The sequence below is a fragment of the Caloenas nicobarica genome, chromosome 10 (genome assembly GCF_036013445.1).
Source record: "Caloenas nicobarica isolate bCalNic1 chromosome 10, bCalNic1.hap1, whole genome shotgun sequence".
NCBI lineage: Eukaryota > Metazoa > Chordata > Aves > Columbiformes > Columbidae > Caloenas > Caloenas nicobarica.
The window spans coordinates 22,885,240-22,900,407 of NC_088254.1; the positions used below are offsets into that span (position 1 = coordinate 22,885,240).

The following is a 15,168-nucleotide window of genomic DNA, read 5'->3' on the forward strand; positions in this document are numbered from 1 at the left end:
GGGGGGGCCCCGCTCCCAGCCCTTCCTCAGCATCCCCACGTCCTGGTGCAGCCGCAGCGCAGAGCAGCTGGGTGATGCCTTTAGGCAGAAAAAAGGACGGACAGGGCGCGGGGTGACCCCAGGGGAGATGGGGGGACACCGAGGAGGGAGGAGCACGTCCCTCAGCAGCATGTCCCGGGGGAACCAGAAAGGCGTGGGGAGAAGCCGAGGGCTGGGGGTCCCACGGCTCCTGCGCTCAGCCCCAGCACTTGGGGGGGCCTGTGCCCCCACCCCACGGTGCAGGAACCACAGCCCCTCGGCTTGCTTTTATGTGCAGGTTTTCAGAGATCAAACGGTTTATAGACACTTTCCTTTCATTTGAGCTTCATTACATTAACTTTTTATTATTTTTTCTCTCTTTTTTTTTTTTTTTTTTTTTTTTTACAAAAACCGGTTGTAGTTATGAACAGCTGTACATATTCTGCTACATACTTTGGTGTAAAGTTGAGAAGCCTGACTTAGCAACCCTTCCCTGGCTCCAGTAGATGCAGTTCCTTGATTTTTTATTCTTGGGAGGAAAACAAAGCACCGACTTGCAAACCAGCACCCACGCCGCAAGTTGGCACGGCCCTTACCCGGGGGGTGCTGCATGGGGCACGTCAAACCTCCCAGCCCTTTCCAGTGTACCCCCATCACTGCAAAGCAGGGGGGACAGGGGGTGGGACGCTGTGCCCGGCTCTGGGGGTGCAGGGGGACGGGCAGAGCTGTCCCCCCAGCTCCATCCCCAGGAACTAAACACAAACCCCCAAACCCTCAGCAGGCACCAGCGCGGGTCCACGGGCATTTTCAGAGTCACTTCTTTGAGCCAAACCGCCTCCAGAACCACTTTCCCCAAATGCAGTTGTACAGTTTGAGCTTTCCTTTGCTGGGTAATTGGTGCACAAAATCCATCCCATCCCCTCCCCGGCAGCACAGGGCAGACACCGTTTGCCTGGGACATTCCTCTTATTCCTCTTTTGAACAGAGAAGGGCAAATTTAAAAAAAAAAAAAAAAAAAAACCACCAACAAACAAACCAAAACAAAAAAACCAAAAAAACACCAAACCCAAAACACACAAACTCAAAGCCCTCTTATTTTGACCATAAAAAACCACCATTTCCCATGAAATCTCCTTCCAATCCCCTCTCATCTCTCCCCATCTGTGGAGGGATGTGGTCGGGTACACTGGCCTCAGGATCACCCTCCTCCCCGCGCTACCCACGCCTGGAACCAGGCAGCTCTCACCTCAACCCCACAAGCATTACTCTTTTTGACCAGGTTAAAACCAAAAATTAAAAAATAATCCATAGAAATGTAGTATAAAAGTTCTCTTCCATATGCTACAATACAGGGTGAGCGCTTCTGCTACACAAATATTTTTATTTCCCATTATGTCTTTTTTTGTTTGTTTGCTTTTTAACCCTTGAGTACAAAAGGCTGAAGCGCAGGCTGTGTGGGGAGGGGGCTGCTCCGTCGGGACCCACACACCAGGACACACGACCACCAGCCCCGACCAGAGCCAGCCCCGTCCCCCACCACACAAACCCTACTTGTTAGTAAACTTTGCTTTTAAAAAAACTGTATTTTAAAGGTTATCAATTCTAATTCTTTACTTTCATTTGAATACAAAACACATAAGTTGCTATTATCTTTCGTGGCTCCCTGAGCTGAATTTACTAAGCTTTCTTTGAAATCACTCCTCATTGCTTCTGTCCGAAGACCAAGAAGGGCTTGCGCAGACGATCCCGCAGCGTGGGCTTCCCCTTTTCTTCAAACATACGAGCACAAAAAAAAAAAAAAAAAAAAAAAAATCCATCTATAAAAAAAGGTGATTGTGTTGCTGATGTCCCGTCAGTAGCTGAGGATCCCAGCGAGTCCCCCGCGGTCCCAGCAGCGTCCCACCATCACGAACACACCGAACAACGCACGGCTACGACAGCAGGAACAACTTGCACCAGTGGACACCTTTGCTCGGCCTGGTTACGCGCTGCACGGCAAAGTCACGTCCCAACGGACGCTTCGGGGGGGAAAGGAAGAAAAAAAAAAAAAATTGCCACCACCAAAACCATCAGTGGAATACAATTACAGCAGACAAAAAATACACAACTAGTGTACCGGGAGGGGTCCCCCACCCTTCCAATGCTATTTACTAGTCCATTATTTACATTTTTCACAAGTCTTATGCAGGATGCACCAAAAAAAAAAAAGTCACAATAAAAAATAAGTCCTTTATAGTGCCACCAAAGCGCAGACGGAAAGAACCAGAAAACAAACAAACAAAAAAAATAATTCAAAATAAAACCCAAAACCCTAAAACCAAACAAAAATCCGTTTAGGGCTTCAATGTGTGCCATATTTGCAGACCTCCAAATAAATCCGTGTGTGTTGTACGCCGGGCGCCGCCGGAGCGTGCCGGTCCGTGGCTGAGCCCCGGGGCTGCCCCGGGGCCGCCCCCGAGCCCCCAGTCCTGCCAGCGCCAGGGCCAGGAGCCGCCAGCCCTGCTGGAAAATCCACCGTTAGTAGATGACCTCGTAGACTGTGGCCTTCTTGTCACCAGAGCCCGTGACGATGTACTTGTCATCCGCTGAAATGTCACAACTTAAGACGGATGAGGATTCCTTGGACTGGGAAGAGGAGAAAAAGTGGGGGGAAAGAAAAACCATCAGTTTGGTTTCCCCACCGAGGCTGCTGTGTTTTAACAAGCAGCATCCATGCAAGTGGCATCATTGCATCCTGCGCGCTGGGTACCAATCCGGCCACCCCAAAAGCATTTCCCCCATCCCTGCAGTGATGCCGGGAGGGGGTGCGGGTGCAGCCCACCCCATACGCCCTACCTGGAAGATGCTCGCTCCGTAGGGCGTCCTCCAGGCGTTGAGCAGGTTGTCCTTGCCAGTGCTCACAAACCATTTACCTGCACCCAGGAAACACGGCGTGAGTAGCCGAAAGCTGCTGCTGCCACCTCCGCTGTGGCAACCAGCCAGACCCTGCGACCCTCCCCACCCCACAAGGCTCCTAGCTCAGAAATCGGAGATTTTGGAGGAACTGGAAAACATGGAGGTTTTCCAGACGTGCCCACCCCAGCCCCGCTCCTGGCAGGACACATCCCAGCACTGCCAGTGCTCACACACCAGTTCACCCCCTGCAATGCGATGTGGCCGTTTGCGACCACAACCGGGATTGTTCTACAGGGATAATCCTCATCTCCACCACCCATGGGATGGATCCTGCTCGGTGCTTAGCCCCCACCGCTGCGCCGTGCATCCCTGTTGCGGTCCCCAGCTGTCACCGAAGGAGCCAAGTTCATGGCCAGAGCCGCTTACCGCAGTAGGCGAACTTGAGGGACAGGACGCAGCTCTCGTGGAGGTGCAGCTGGTACTTGTCGGGCTTGGTGTGGTGCAGCACTTCCACGTTGCTGCTCTCCATCCCCACCGCCAGCCACTCGCCCGTCGGGCAGTACCCCAGAGAGAAGATCTGCGGGGGGATGGAGGGTGCTCAGGGGGGTCTGCGCCCACCAGCCACCTCTGTGTCCTCAGCAATTCCCCATCGGGGACAGAAACCAATTGCCTGGGCACAAACCAAGCTGGAGGTGATGCCCTTGATGATTTTAACAACATGATGGTTTGCCCGCAAGGCAAACAATTAAGAAGAGAAACAGCCCAACAGGCGGGGAAGGACACAGCCCGGTCCTCTGAAGTCACTGAGTGGCTCCAGCCACTGAGCCGCGGGCACAGCAAAGCCGAGAGCCGGGGAACGGTGTCTGCTCCTGCAGCCCTGGCCAAGGCAGCCCCGCTCAAACAGCCTCGGCCAGGGACAGCACTTGTGTCTTTGACAAAAAGCACCTTCCCGGCATCCTCCAGAGGAGAAAAACTCAGCATGGAAGGCAGCAAGATTAAATAAGTGATGAAAGAGAATAATAAAAGATGAAAGAGTAGCTGAAACAAGAGCCAGGGGAGCCCCCACAGCTCTTCCTGCCTTGGACACTCTTGGGTTACAGCTCGAGCAGCTGGGACAGCCATGGGCAGAGCTAACAGGGGTTGTGCGGGTTGTTCTGCAGCAGAAAGAGCCCCTGTCCCATGGGCACGCAGGAGCTGGCTGCCCCGCTGTCTGTGGGGGATCAAAGCCCTGCACGGGGTCTCCAGGAGGAGCGGCATGACCAGGCCAGGACGTTCCTCCTCCTGGGGCCGAGGGCAGCCCGTGCTCACCTGGGAGGTGAAGTCGTGCTGCTGGAGCTGCCGCCCTTCCCGCAGGTCCCAGGAACGCACCGTGTTGTCCAGACCCCCTGTCCACAACTTCGTACCATCGTGCGAGATATCTATGCAGCTGGCACCATCTGTGTGGCCTTGGAATTGCCTTTCAACAACAACAAAAAATAATGCAAATCTTCCAAGGGGAACGCTGGCAAAAAGCACGTGGGTTGCTTGAAGGGAGCTGGTGCTCAGGCTGAATCTCCAAAGCTTCCCTGCACCAAGGAATCCCAGCCAGGAGCATCCTCTGCCAAGGGACACCAGCCCGGCCAAGCCTGCTGGGTTCATTTAGAATCAGAGAACAGTTTTGGTTGGAAGAGATCCTCAAGAGATCCTCTTGAGTCCAACCATTCCTCCACCCTTGGCACTGCCCTATGTCCTGAGAACCTCATGTCCGTCTGTCCAACCCCTCCAGGGATGGTGACTCCAGCACTGCCCTGGGCAGCCTGTTCCAATGCCCCACAGCCCTTGGGGGAAGAAATTGTTCCAAGATCCAACCTCAGCCTCCCCTGGTGCAACTTGAGGCCGTTTCCTCTGGTCCTGGCGCTTGTTCCTGGGGAGCAGAGCCCGACCCCCCCTGGCTCCAAGCTCCTTTCAGGCAGGTCAGAGATCAGAAGGTCTCCCCTCAGCTCCTGTTCTCCAGGCTGAACCCCCCCAGTACCTTAGCACTCCCCATCACACTTGTTCTTGCATGTCTCATTCTACAGACAAAACACCACAAGACAGCATCCTCATCACCATCCCCAAGGTCCCCATGCCAAAATATGACCAGGAAGACCCCGATTACGGGGCAGAGCAACCCGCGGTGCTGGCCCACGGCAGCCGGCTCACCGGACGAGCGTCTGGTTGTGCAGGTCCCAGACGGCGATGTTGCCGTCGCTGCAGCAGGAGAAGCAGACTTTGGCGTCAGGGCTGATGGCCAGGGCGTAGCAGGCGGGGGCAGAGGACGTCAGCTCGGCCTTGATGCGGGGCGTGGGGGACGCCAGGTCCCAGATGGTGAGCGTGCTGGCCTCCCCCCCCACGATCAGCGTGCGGCCGTCGGGGAGCAGCTTGCAGGAGCGGATGTAGTTATCTCTGTTCTGGAGGGGGAAGAGATGTTTGCAGGAGGGTGAGGAATGATTCACCACGTTAGGAAATCACAGAATCATAGAACAGTTTTGGTTGGAAAAGCTCCTCAAGATCACTGAGTCCAACCGTTCCCCCAGCCCTGGCACTGCCCCATGTCCTGAGAACCTCATGTCCGTCTGTCCAACCCCTCCAGGGATGGTGACTCCAGCACTGCCCTGGGCAGCCTGTTCCAATGCCCCACAGCCCTTTGGAGAAGAAATTGTTCCCAAGAACCAACGGTTCTTTCACGCTTCATATCTCCATCCCTTTTTAGATATTCTCTCCAGCAGCACGCATCCTTCAGTGAGAAACTGTGAGCTGCAAGTTCATAAGCCAGGCGAGGCAGCTCATACAAACACAAGAGCCTGCTCCGTATACAGGAGTATGGCAAAATACAACCTGAAGACCAATAGGCAAAACAAATTTGGGGAGGAAATGATGCGTTCGAAGCTATCACTCCCTTTAATCCCTCCCAAAAGGCAGCTTCACCATGTGAAAAGACAACTGTCCCCTAAAAGGCTTAAGAGGTTACAGGGCCTGGTCCCAAATTTCTCTGGTAATACTTCCTGGTCTGTGCTGTACAGGAAATTCTGTACAGACTCTCTGGAGTCACCAGGACTTTGAGTACGTCCTGCACTTCTCTCTTGTCATTTTGGTAGCTCAGCTTTGCACATACGTTTAGGTTTTGGATAAAAGTCTTATCTCTGCATGGGGGAAAGTGGGGGACAGGCGCTTGGGGAGCAGGAGGATGAGGGATGCTGAGCGGGGACTCCGCAGCCCCCGCTGCCCCAGCCCGTACCAGGCAGTCCAGCTGGGAGATGGGGCTCTTGCTGCCCGGCTGGCTGATGTCCCAGATCTTCACGCAGCCCTTGCCGCCGGTGTAGACGTGCCGGGTGGGGTTGCTGATGGTGACGGCGCACACCACCTCGCCGTGGCTCAGCGTGTTGATCTGCCGGGCGTGCCGGGGGATGCCGGGACCCGCCAGTGCGTCGTGGGGGAAGGGGACCGGCTGCATCTGCCCGTCGGCGCTGACGTGGAAGGAGTAGGCTCTGCCGGGGAGGGGAGACGGGGGTCAGCCCCTGCAAACCGGCAGGGTGGGCGGCATTGCAGCCCAGCTGCCGGGCAACAGAGCCACCACGGCTCTCCAGGGGCTTGGCTGGACCAGCCCCGGGTGATGCCCCACGCTCACCCCCATCCCGGGCACACTCGACGCCCCCCAGCAAACCAGCAGACCAAGAGACACTTACGGCTTCCCCCCGGGGATGGACGCCAGGCTGGAGGGCAGGCCAGGGGCTCTCATGGGCGGGTGGGGGTCAAATCCAACCTGCCGAGAGACACGTGGGGTGAGGCCGGCACGAGCTGGGCACACACAGCTTCCCATCCCTGAGCCCCGGCAGGCACGGGGACACCTGGGGGCTCCTCTTTTCCCTTGCTGCTCAATAACTCATTGTTATTTTTCCCCTGGCAGAAAGGGGCAGGACTGGGGAATTAGGCAGAGGTGGCAGGGCTGCAAGGAGCAGCGTGGGACATGCTCACCCCTCCCCATGCTGTTCCCAACCCCCAGGGACAGGAGCAGCCAAGTTATACCCAGCACCCCGGCTGCAGAAACCCCCATCTCTGCATTCATGGCAGCATTTTACTTCTTGTTGAGGCAGTGTTTGGCCTTAAAGCCTATAACTGGGTGGTTAGCACGAGTAAGGGGAAGGCAGCTGCACAGCGGGTACATGAGAATAAACCCCAACATAGTGGCACCTGCACATCACCCACAGACTCATAAAATCACAGGATGGTTTGTGTTGAAGGGCCCTCCCCAGCTCCCCCAGTGCCCCCCCTGCCATGAGCAGGGACATCTGCACCAGCTCAGGTTGCTCAGAGCCCCGTCCAGCCTGGCCTGGGGTGTCTCCAGGGATGGTTCAGCCACCACCTCTCTGGGCACCCTGGGCCAGGCTCTCACCACCCTCAGGGGCAAAAAAATGCCTATGGGGGGCATCTCCACATCCAGTACACTTCAACAGTGGCCAATTCAAAATGCAGCCAGTGCGGATCCCCAGTTTCACAGCCAACACAAGGGAACCCCCCCCCATGCAGCCCTCCAACCCTCCCCTGCACCCACCACCCCACCGGGAACGAGAAAAAGGAGCTAAAAGTGCTACGTACGGCTCCAAAGCTCACCATTGGCGACCGGCCGTAGGCGGCGGCGGCGGCGGCAGCGGCGCTCATCTGCGGGGGGATGTTGTGCAGCCCGGCGTAGGCGCCGGGGCTGGTGAGCGAGCCGTTCATCTCGTGGTGCCCCATCATGGCGAAGGGCGCCGCGTAGGAGCCCGCGATGGAGATGGGCGTCCGCAGGGCCGAGGCTGCGGGAGGGAGAGGTGGGGACACGGTCAAGGGACGGAGCCTGTCAGCACCCAGCCCTGCAATGGGGGACCTCCCCTTCACCCTGTCACTGGTGTGGGGACACCCGAGCTGCTGGCACCCCTGTCCTGAGCTGCATTAGATCCCCAATAAGGCTGAACCCCCCACCCCAAGCTGCTGTGTCCCCAACAGAGGGCCCAGGCTGAAGCTGAGCTGGGGACACCAGCAAAGAGGGGACACTGAGGGACCACAGGGCACCCAGGTGAGCAGTACCCACCCAGGGGGTCCATGCCGGTCGGTTTGCCAGGCATCGGCCGCAGCCCCGGGGTGCTGCTCGTCCCCGGGGTCGGAGCATCATTCCTCGGCGTCGGAGTGTTTGACTTGAGCCCGGGTGTTGACGATTTGTCATTCTGGATGGAGAAGGGATGAAAAAAGAAGAAAAGGATGAGGCTCAACCACCAGCATCCACAGCTGGCAGGGCCCGACCCCCGGGAGGGAAGGACGTACGTGGCCCAGGTCCTTGGTCTTGGAGGAAGGGGTGCTGCTGGAGGAGGCCACCGAGGCCGGGCTGTTGGGCGCGTCCCCCTTCTTCAGCCCGCGGGCTTTGTCCAGGCCGTTCTCCGGGGGGGAGTGGGCTGGGCTGACCCGGGGGGTGGCGGGGTCCTGCGACACAGGAGAAACCATTGACACCCCCAGCAGCGGGGAGGGCTCCCCCCGGCTCTGCTTGCAGGCAGGAATCGCTGGGGGGACCTGCCGAAACACCCCCAGGGCTCACCTCGTTGGAGACATCGACCACCAGGTCATCGCTCTTGTCGCCATCGCTGTCCTGAAACACACAGGGAGTCGCATCCTGCAGAGAGCTGTAAACCCTGGGGCGGGAGGCAGCCCCCCCGGGGAGTCAAACCCCCCAGCAGCAGGACACGGGTCACCCACACCATGTGTGGGAAGCTCTATCCAAACTCCGCTTTCTCCCACCCAAAGTCCTGTCCGAACGCGTGCTGCCATGCTCCCCGGCAGCTCCCAGCGCCCCGGCCGCAGCCCAAGCCCCCGCTCACATATCGGCTCATGCTGTCCTTCTCCTCCGCTTTCCGCTTCTTGGAGTCGATGCTGTAGTCCGTGGAGCTCCGGTGCTTCTCGCTGGCTCTCAGGCTCTCCGAGGGCGAAACAGAATTATTCTGCAGTGACAGAAGAAACTCTTCAGTTGGAAACAGGAGGAAACAGGACTTCACAAGCAGATGGTGCCGCAAACGGCCCCTCCAGCCAGCACCGAGCCTGAAATCCAGCCCTGCCCCAGACTGCAAAGCCCCAAGGGCAAGGTGAGACTCCACAGCCCCCCACGCCAGGGAGCTGGGACAGGGTCCAGCCTGGGCTGGGAACGGCTTTGAGCATCGCTCTGAGCCCTGGGGATGCTGCCGGGACAGCCCCGTGCAGCTGCTCTGCTCCACAGCTGCCCGTAGGCACCTGAGCCCATTTACTGCAACAGCATGGCAGAAAAAAAATGGAGAAGCTGGCTGTTTTCTAAAAATGCAAACCCTGGGAGAAGCTGTGCCCAGTTACCGCAGCTCCTGCAGCCGCTGGGATCCACCAGCACATACAGGGCAATGCAGAGAGAGGAAAAGCTGCGCTCCGCTACACCAGCCCCAAGATGATCATCATCCTCTGTCTCCAAGGGAGCAACAGCCCCATCTTCATCATCCTCTGCCCCCAAGGGAACACCAATCCTCGCCCCTGGGCAGGAGAAGGATTTGCACAGGGCTGGCACCCACACGAGCACCCACCTCCTCCAGCATGAGCAGAGCCGGAGCCTCATCCCAGCCCTGGCTGAGCTGTGCCGGCAGCTGAGCTCTGCCCAGTCAAAGGGCATCCAAAAAAAACATCTGCAAAAATCTCTGCTCAGGGGGGTTCCATGCAAAGCTCCGGAGCTGTCAGCATTCCCAGGAAAGCCCCTCGCAGGCTGGGATTGGACTAGGAGCAGGAACAGCAGCAAAACTCCCCCGAGAGCCCGGAGAACGCCTGGTCCCGCATCGCGGCCTCACGCAGACCCCTGCAATTAGTTCCTGAGAGCAGCAGTAAAACCACCATCCCTTCACGTCAGAGCTGAGCCCCCCACCCTGCTAAGCAGCACGTCCCCCAGCTCCTCTGCCTTTCTCTCCCAGCTGAAAAGGAGAACTAAAGCAGTTCATGTTCCTCCTCGGTACCCAATAAGCAGCTTTGGATAACACCGGGGTCTTTCTTCTCAGGCAGTCATGCTGAAAAACCTCGCAGCTACCCGAGAATCATGTCAAGCATTTAGAGGCATCGATCCATTCAGCCTGCCGCTGGCCCGCCGCCAAGAAACTAAATATTTTTTATTGCGCAGGCAAGGCTAGGAAAATATGAATGACTAACGCTGATTATCGTGCGCATTAAACCTCCGTGGGGAATACCCCGTATTTTATTTTATAGATCGGGAACCTTCTGATCTCCGACGGCCCCCTCCCCGCGGAAGGAGGAGGTTAATGATGCTCAATTCCCCTCTCCCCCCATAAATGCCACTTTTCTTCCCATCCGCCCCCAGCTCTCAAAAGGCCCATTTGTGGGCTCGGGGAGGGCAGGAAATCGCTGCAAAGCCGCAGCTCAGCCGGGCTTTGTCCTGCCAGCTTGTCCCCGAGACGGAGGCTTTGTGCACCCCAGGGTGGGGGGCGCGGGCTCAGCACCCCCATGGGGAGGGCAGCCCCCCCGGCTCCTACCAACCTCTGCCCACGCAAAAATACAGCCCCTGCCTTCCATACATCCACTGCACCTGGCCAAAACACGAGCCAAACCGCCGCTACGAACACCGCGACGTCGGGGACACGAGTGAAAAGCCGCCGTGCTGGAGGTGAGGGCTGTCCTCCACCACGGTTATTTAGCTGGTTAGTTAACTGCTTGACCTTCCAAGTCCTACTTAACACAGCGTAATAGCCAAAACCCAGCCCGGCAGATTAGATGACCCAAGATAATAGACGAGTGATCAGGAATAAAATAGCTTTCCTAATCACCCAAGGATTTTTTAGCTGTGCAGACTTGACTGCGCTCCTTCACAGGGCTTAGTCAGCTGAAACCGAATCTCGAAGCCCTGCCGCAATCAAAAAGATTTAAACCAGATCTCATAACTGGCCCGGCACAGCCAACAGCCCAGCGGCTCTTCCAGTTGGGGTGGGGGGTTATTTTTTGCTTGCCTTTTTTAAAAAAATTAAATAGGACCTGTGCAAAAGGCATCCTTGGAGCCCACATCCATAGTCTGTTTTTTAAAACAACAGATAAAACAAAAACATGTAGCCACCAGAAACCGAGGAAAAAAAAAAAAAAAAAAAGGAGGTTAATGGGACTTACTGCACTTGAGTCTCGCTCTTTTTAGAAGATGGTGTCAGAGGTGAGGTCACAGCCAAAATAAAAGACAGAAAAATAAAGCAAGTTAGAATAAGACTTAAAATAGAAAAAAAAAAATCTAGAAGCTCTTCACTGCATGACCTCCTGCTTTAACTCAGAACCTTTCTGGGCTCTCTCCAGCTTTGCTTTAAAATTCATATCCCTTGTCCATCCAGCTCCCGCTGCCTCCTCCCCGCTTTCCTTTTGACAACGTGATTTATCTGGTGAAACACACAGGGCAAAGGGGAAATGCCCTGAAATGCCAGAGGAACGGCACCGCTCTCTGGCTCTCGTACCCAAAGGCACAAACCCAGGAGAAGGTCCCGACCACCCGTCTCCGCAGCCACCTCAGCGGGATGTGGATCAGCCACCAATTTGTACTCAAAGAGCCCCATTTTCCTGGGATCTCCTGGTCATTTGTGTCCACGCCAAAAAACTGAATGTAACTGGATACCAACAGCTTTTCCTCACTGGCTTTCCCAGGGAGGAGAACACCCCAAAGCCAGCGGCAGCAGCGCCCAGCAGCCTGGAGGCTGTTGGCTGACAGCCCTGCCCGGGGAGCAGAGCCTGGACCGGGGCTGTGACCAGCTCTGGGTCCCCAGCGCAGGACGCACATGGACCTGCTGAGAGGGGCCAGACGAGCCCCAGAAATGACCCGAGGCTGGAGCAGCTCTGCTGGGACACAGGCTGAGAGAGCTGGGGTGTTCGGCTGGACAAGAGAAGCTGCGGGGAGACCTTACTGCGGCCTTTCTGGACTTAAAAGGGGCCCATAAGAAAGATGGGGACAGACTTTTGAGCAGGGCCTGTTGTGATAGGACAAGGGGTGATGGTTTTAAACTAAAGGAGGGAGATTGAGGCTGGACACAAGGTAGAAATTGTTGTCCCTGAGGGTGGTGAGAGCCTGGCCCAGGTTCCCAGAGAGGTGGTGGCTGAACCATCCCTGGAGACATCCCAGGCCAGGCTGGACGGGGCTCTGAGCAACCTGAGCTGGTGCAGATGTCCCTGCTCGTGGCAGGGGGGCACTGGGGGGGCATTGGGGAGGGCCCTTCAACCCAAACCACACTGTGACTCCGTGTTTCTAGCACCGCGGGATGCAGCGATGAGCAGCCCCCGGGACTGCGCTGATCCGGCCGCTCGCTCTCACCTCTGTGGTCCAGGTCGTGGTGGTTCTTCTCGTCCTTGACAGCGAGGTGCGCCTGGCTGCCCAGGGCGCCGAGGGCCAGCAGCCCCGAGCTGCTGCCGGTGACCGGCGGGATGCCCGGCGGCTGGAGCCCCGAGGGGTGCGGCGGCAGCTGGACCGGGGGCCCGTGGGCGGCGTGGGAGAGGTGCTGGGCCTGGAGCTGCTGCTGCTGCAACAAAACCACCAGTGAGCGGGGACGGGGCAGCGGGACGGGGGGGGGTGTTGAGGCATCGAGCAGCGACGTGGTGCCGCGAAGGCGCAGGTGCCCGGGGATGCCCCGGGAGCTGCCCCGCTCGGCTGCCTGGAAGGAGAAGCCCCGTTAGCAGGAGGGACGGGGGGTGCCCCATGCACGGCCCCCCGGGGACAATCCCCGCTGCAGTTGGGGGGCGCAAGGGTGCGCCCGGCGCACACACACCCCGGGTCAAACCGCAGGAGTCATCCTTAATCCAAGGTAATTCACATCATCGCTACAGACTTGGCTAGTTTTGCTTTTCAGTATATATAAGGGAAAAAAAAAAATACCACCCAGAACGCAGAAAGCGGCTCTGGCTGGAGCTCCAGCTGCTAAACCAGATCGGAGAGAGAAAACTCAACCATCCAGGACCCTTGCACGGCACCTCCGAAAGGAAAAGTTTTGCTTATTTGCTCAGGGCCAGCTTGAAGGCACCTGACAGCGAGAGGAAAACCACCCACACAGCCCCTTGGCCCCGTCCTGCCACCCGCCGCTCCCGTCCCCTCCGACGGCCGCTGGACGTGCCCTGCACTGGGGATGGGGCCGGCCCAAGCTGAACTACAACCAAACGCACCCCCCGTGTTCCTATTTCAAATTCAAACTTAAAGCACGCAAGCTGAGATCCGAGTTGCTGGCTGCCAGTCAAGGCTCTGCCCGCGGCCGCGTCACCTCCAAGAGCCCAAGGCCACCACCCTACAGCTCCCCACCCTGAGGACAGTGGTGGGTCCAGCCAGGGGCCTCAGAGCTTGGCACCCCCCTTTCCAGCCCTCCTGCCTGCACCCAGAGCCACCTCCGGCATCACCCAGTTGGCACCCGCTAACATCTGGTGGGAATCACAGGCTGGGGGGCACCCGAGCTGCAGGGGAGCCCCCCACACCTCCCCTGGGTCCCCGCAGCCAGCTCAGGTCAGGGTTTCTCCCTTCCCAGTGCCACAAAACACGGCAGAAACGGCCACCAGACTGGCCAGCCAGCCTGCGCGTGGAGGGTCCCACGGCACGGTGAGGGGACACGGCAGCACCCGCACGGGCACACACAACAGCAGGTGAGGGGACTCGGGGGGCTCAGTCCCAGCCCTGCACCACGACAGCCGGGGGCTGCTGCCACTGCAGCACAGCCCGGCGGGACCCACAGCACAGGAACATACCAAAAACGCCTCCCAGCTATGGGGGATCCTCCGTTTCCAACGCTTCCACCAAGGAAATTCCCAGCATATCTCCAGTGCTGCAAGGGGACGCGCTTGGGTGTCCCCAGACTGGATCATGTGGCGATCCCAGCACGGTCTGAGGGGGTGGGGGGTGACACCCCAGTAATGGCATCACCAGCCACTGCGACATAAAACCCACTGGGGGAGCAGCAGAGGGGGGTTTAACCAGAGGGGTCCCGTACTCAGCTTAGGGCACAGCTGGACCCCATCGCACATGGGAGGTGCTCTTCAAAGCCTTCCTCCCCCACCCAAACAAGGCCGGTGCCCCCAGCCCCCGTGCGCCGCGGGGCAGCGAGCGGCTCTGCCGCAAGGCCACACACACAGCCCCGCGATGCCGAGCGCCGGCGGCACCCTGCGCGCCCCGCGCTGCACCCCGGCTTGCAGCTTTTGGGATAAACCCCCGCCCTCAGGCCATGCCTTCATGGGCAACACCAGTTCCACCCGCTACAAGGGCCTATTTTGGGGGGCAGCAGGAAAGGGGGGACCTGCTGCTGCCCCATGCTGATGGGCACAGCGGGACCCAGCTGCCTCTCGCTGCCTGAGGCAGAGCTGGGTGCAGGGAAGGGTGACCCACAGCGGGTGGGTGACCCCCACCCGCCTGGCTCTGGTTTCGGAGCCAGGTACGAGGGGAGGGGGCAATCCCCCGTGGGACAGCGGCCGGGGTCAGATGGGAGCGGCAGGAGCTGCGGTTTCGGGCAGAGGAGACGCGTTATCTGAACACGCGGGTTCCTGCAGGCAGCGCAGAGGTCTCAGCTGTGGCAGAAGCCAAATCGAGGAGGCAATTAGGCCTCTGCAGTGCTGTTACAGGAAAAGCATAAATCATCCCGTCCTCAGCAGCAGGAGCTTTCAGCTTCTGCTGGGCTGCTGCATCCACAGGGCAGAGGGGGGAGCATCCTCAGGTCCCCCATTTGAGGGCTGTCCCCAAACCCATGCACGTAGGGCAGTAGGACTGCTGGCTGGCAGGGTGGAGGAAGCACAGCGAGGGGGTCTCCAGGGCTCTCCCGATGGTACCAGGACGCTGCCGGCACGTCCCTCGACAGCACAGAGCACAGTCCCTGCCTCCCGGCCACGCACACGTACCAAGATCAATCCCCCCGGCAGCACAGCCAGAGGAACAGCCTCAGCTCTTGCTGGAATCAATGAGGCTCTTTCCAGTCCCAGCCTCACGTGATTTCCACCCATTTAAGCGAGAGGCAGGGCTGGCCATTACAGCAGAGCATCACCCTGGAGAACAGCTCCCGATGGTTTTCCCGTACAGTGAAATCCTCTCCCGCGAGCTCTCCAGCGGTGCCCATCACCGTGGCGCTGGGATGCGCAGGGATCCAATGCTTTATCCTCGGCTATTTCCAGCTCCCACGGCGGGCAGAAACACCAGCGCTGCACAATGCTCTTCCCCGCAGCTCCCCGGCCCCCGCAGCAGCAGGAGCCCCAGAAGAGGGA

The 15,168-nt window shown here is 58.3% G+C and overlaps 1 protein-coding gene across 7 annotated transcripts in view; it reads right to left on the reverse strand.

The window, feature by feature from the left end:
- Nucleotides 1-438: 438 nt before the first annotated feature.
- Nucleotides 439-15,168, reverse strand: part of TLE3 (TLE family member 3, transcriptional corepressor) — a 28,838-nt gene continuing 14,108 nt past the window's right edge. For 2 of the 7 annotated variants that reach the window (XM_065641319.1, XM_065641316.1), the window contains exons 8-21: nucleotides 12,257-12,458; nucleotides 11,077-11,093; nucleotides 8,778-8,897; nucleotides 8,498-8,548; nucleotides 8,230-8,385; nucleotides 8,000-8,132; nucleotides 7,528-7,724; nucleotides 6,618-6,694; nucleotides 6,170-6,419; nucleotides 5,095-5,342; nucleotides 4,222-4,369; nucleotides 3,340-3,490; nucleotides 2,854-2,930; nucleotides 439-2,643 (exon numbers count right to left, since the gene is read on the reverse strand). In XM_065641319.1, the coding sequence (XP_065497391.1) occupies nucleotides 2,536-2,643; nucleotides 2,854-2,930; nucleotides 3,340-3,490; nucleotides 4,222-4,369; nucleotides 5,095-5,342; nucleotides 6,170-6,419; nucleotides 6,618-6,694; nucleotides 7,528-7,724; nucleotides 8,000-8,132; nucleotides 8,230-8,385; nucleotides 8,498-8,548; nucleotides 8,778-8,897; nucleotides 11,077-11,093; nucleotides 12,257-12,458 (1,935 nt within the window). In that variant the 3' untranslated portion in view covers nucleotides 439-2,535. Of the gene's footprint in view, nucleotides 2,644-2,853; nucleotides 2,931-3,339; nucleotides 3,491-4,221; nucleotides 4,370-5,094; nucleotides 5,343-6,169; nucleotides 6,420-6,617; nucleotides 6,695-7,527; nucleotides 7,725-7,999; nucleotides 8,133-8,229; nucleotides 8,386-8,497; nucleotides 8,549-8,777; nucleotides 8,898-11,076; nucleotides 11,094-12,256; nucleotides 12,462-15,168 lie in introns of all 7 variants that reach the window. The other 5 variants (XM_065641320.1, XM_065641317.1, XM_065641318.1 and 2 more) reach the window with 3 other exon arrangements.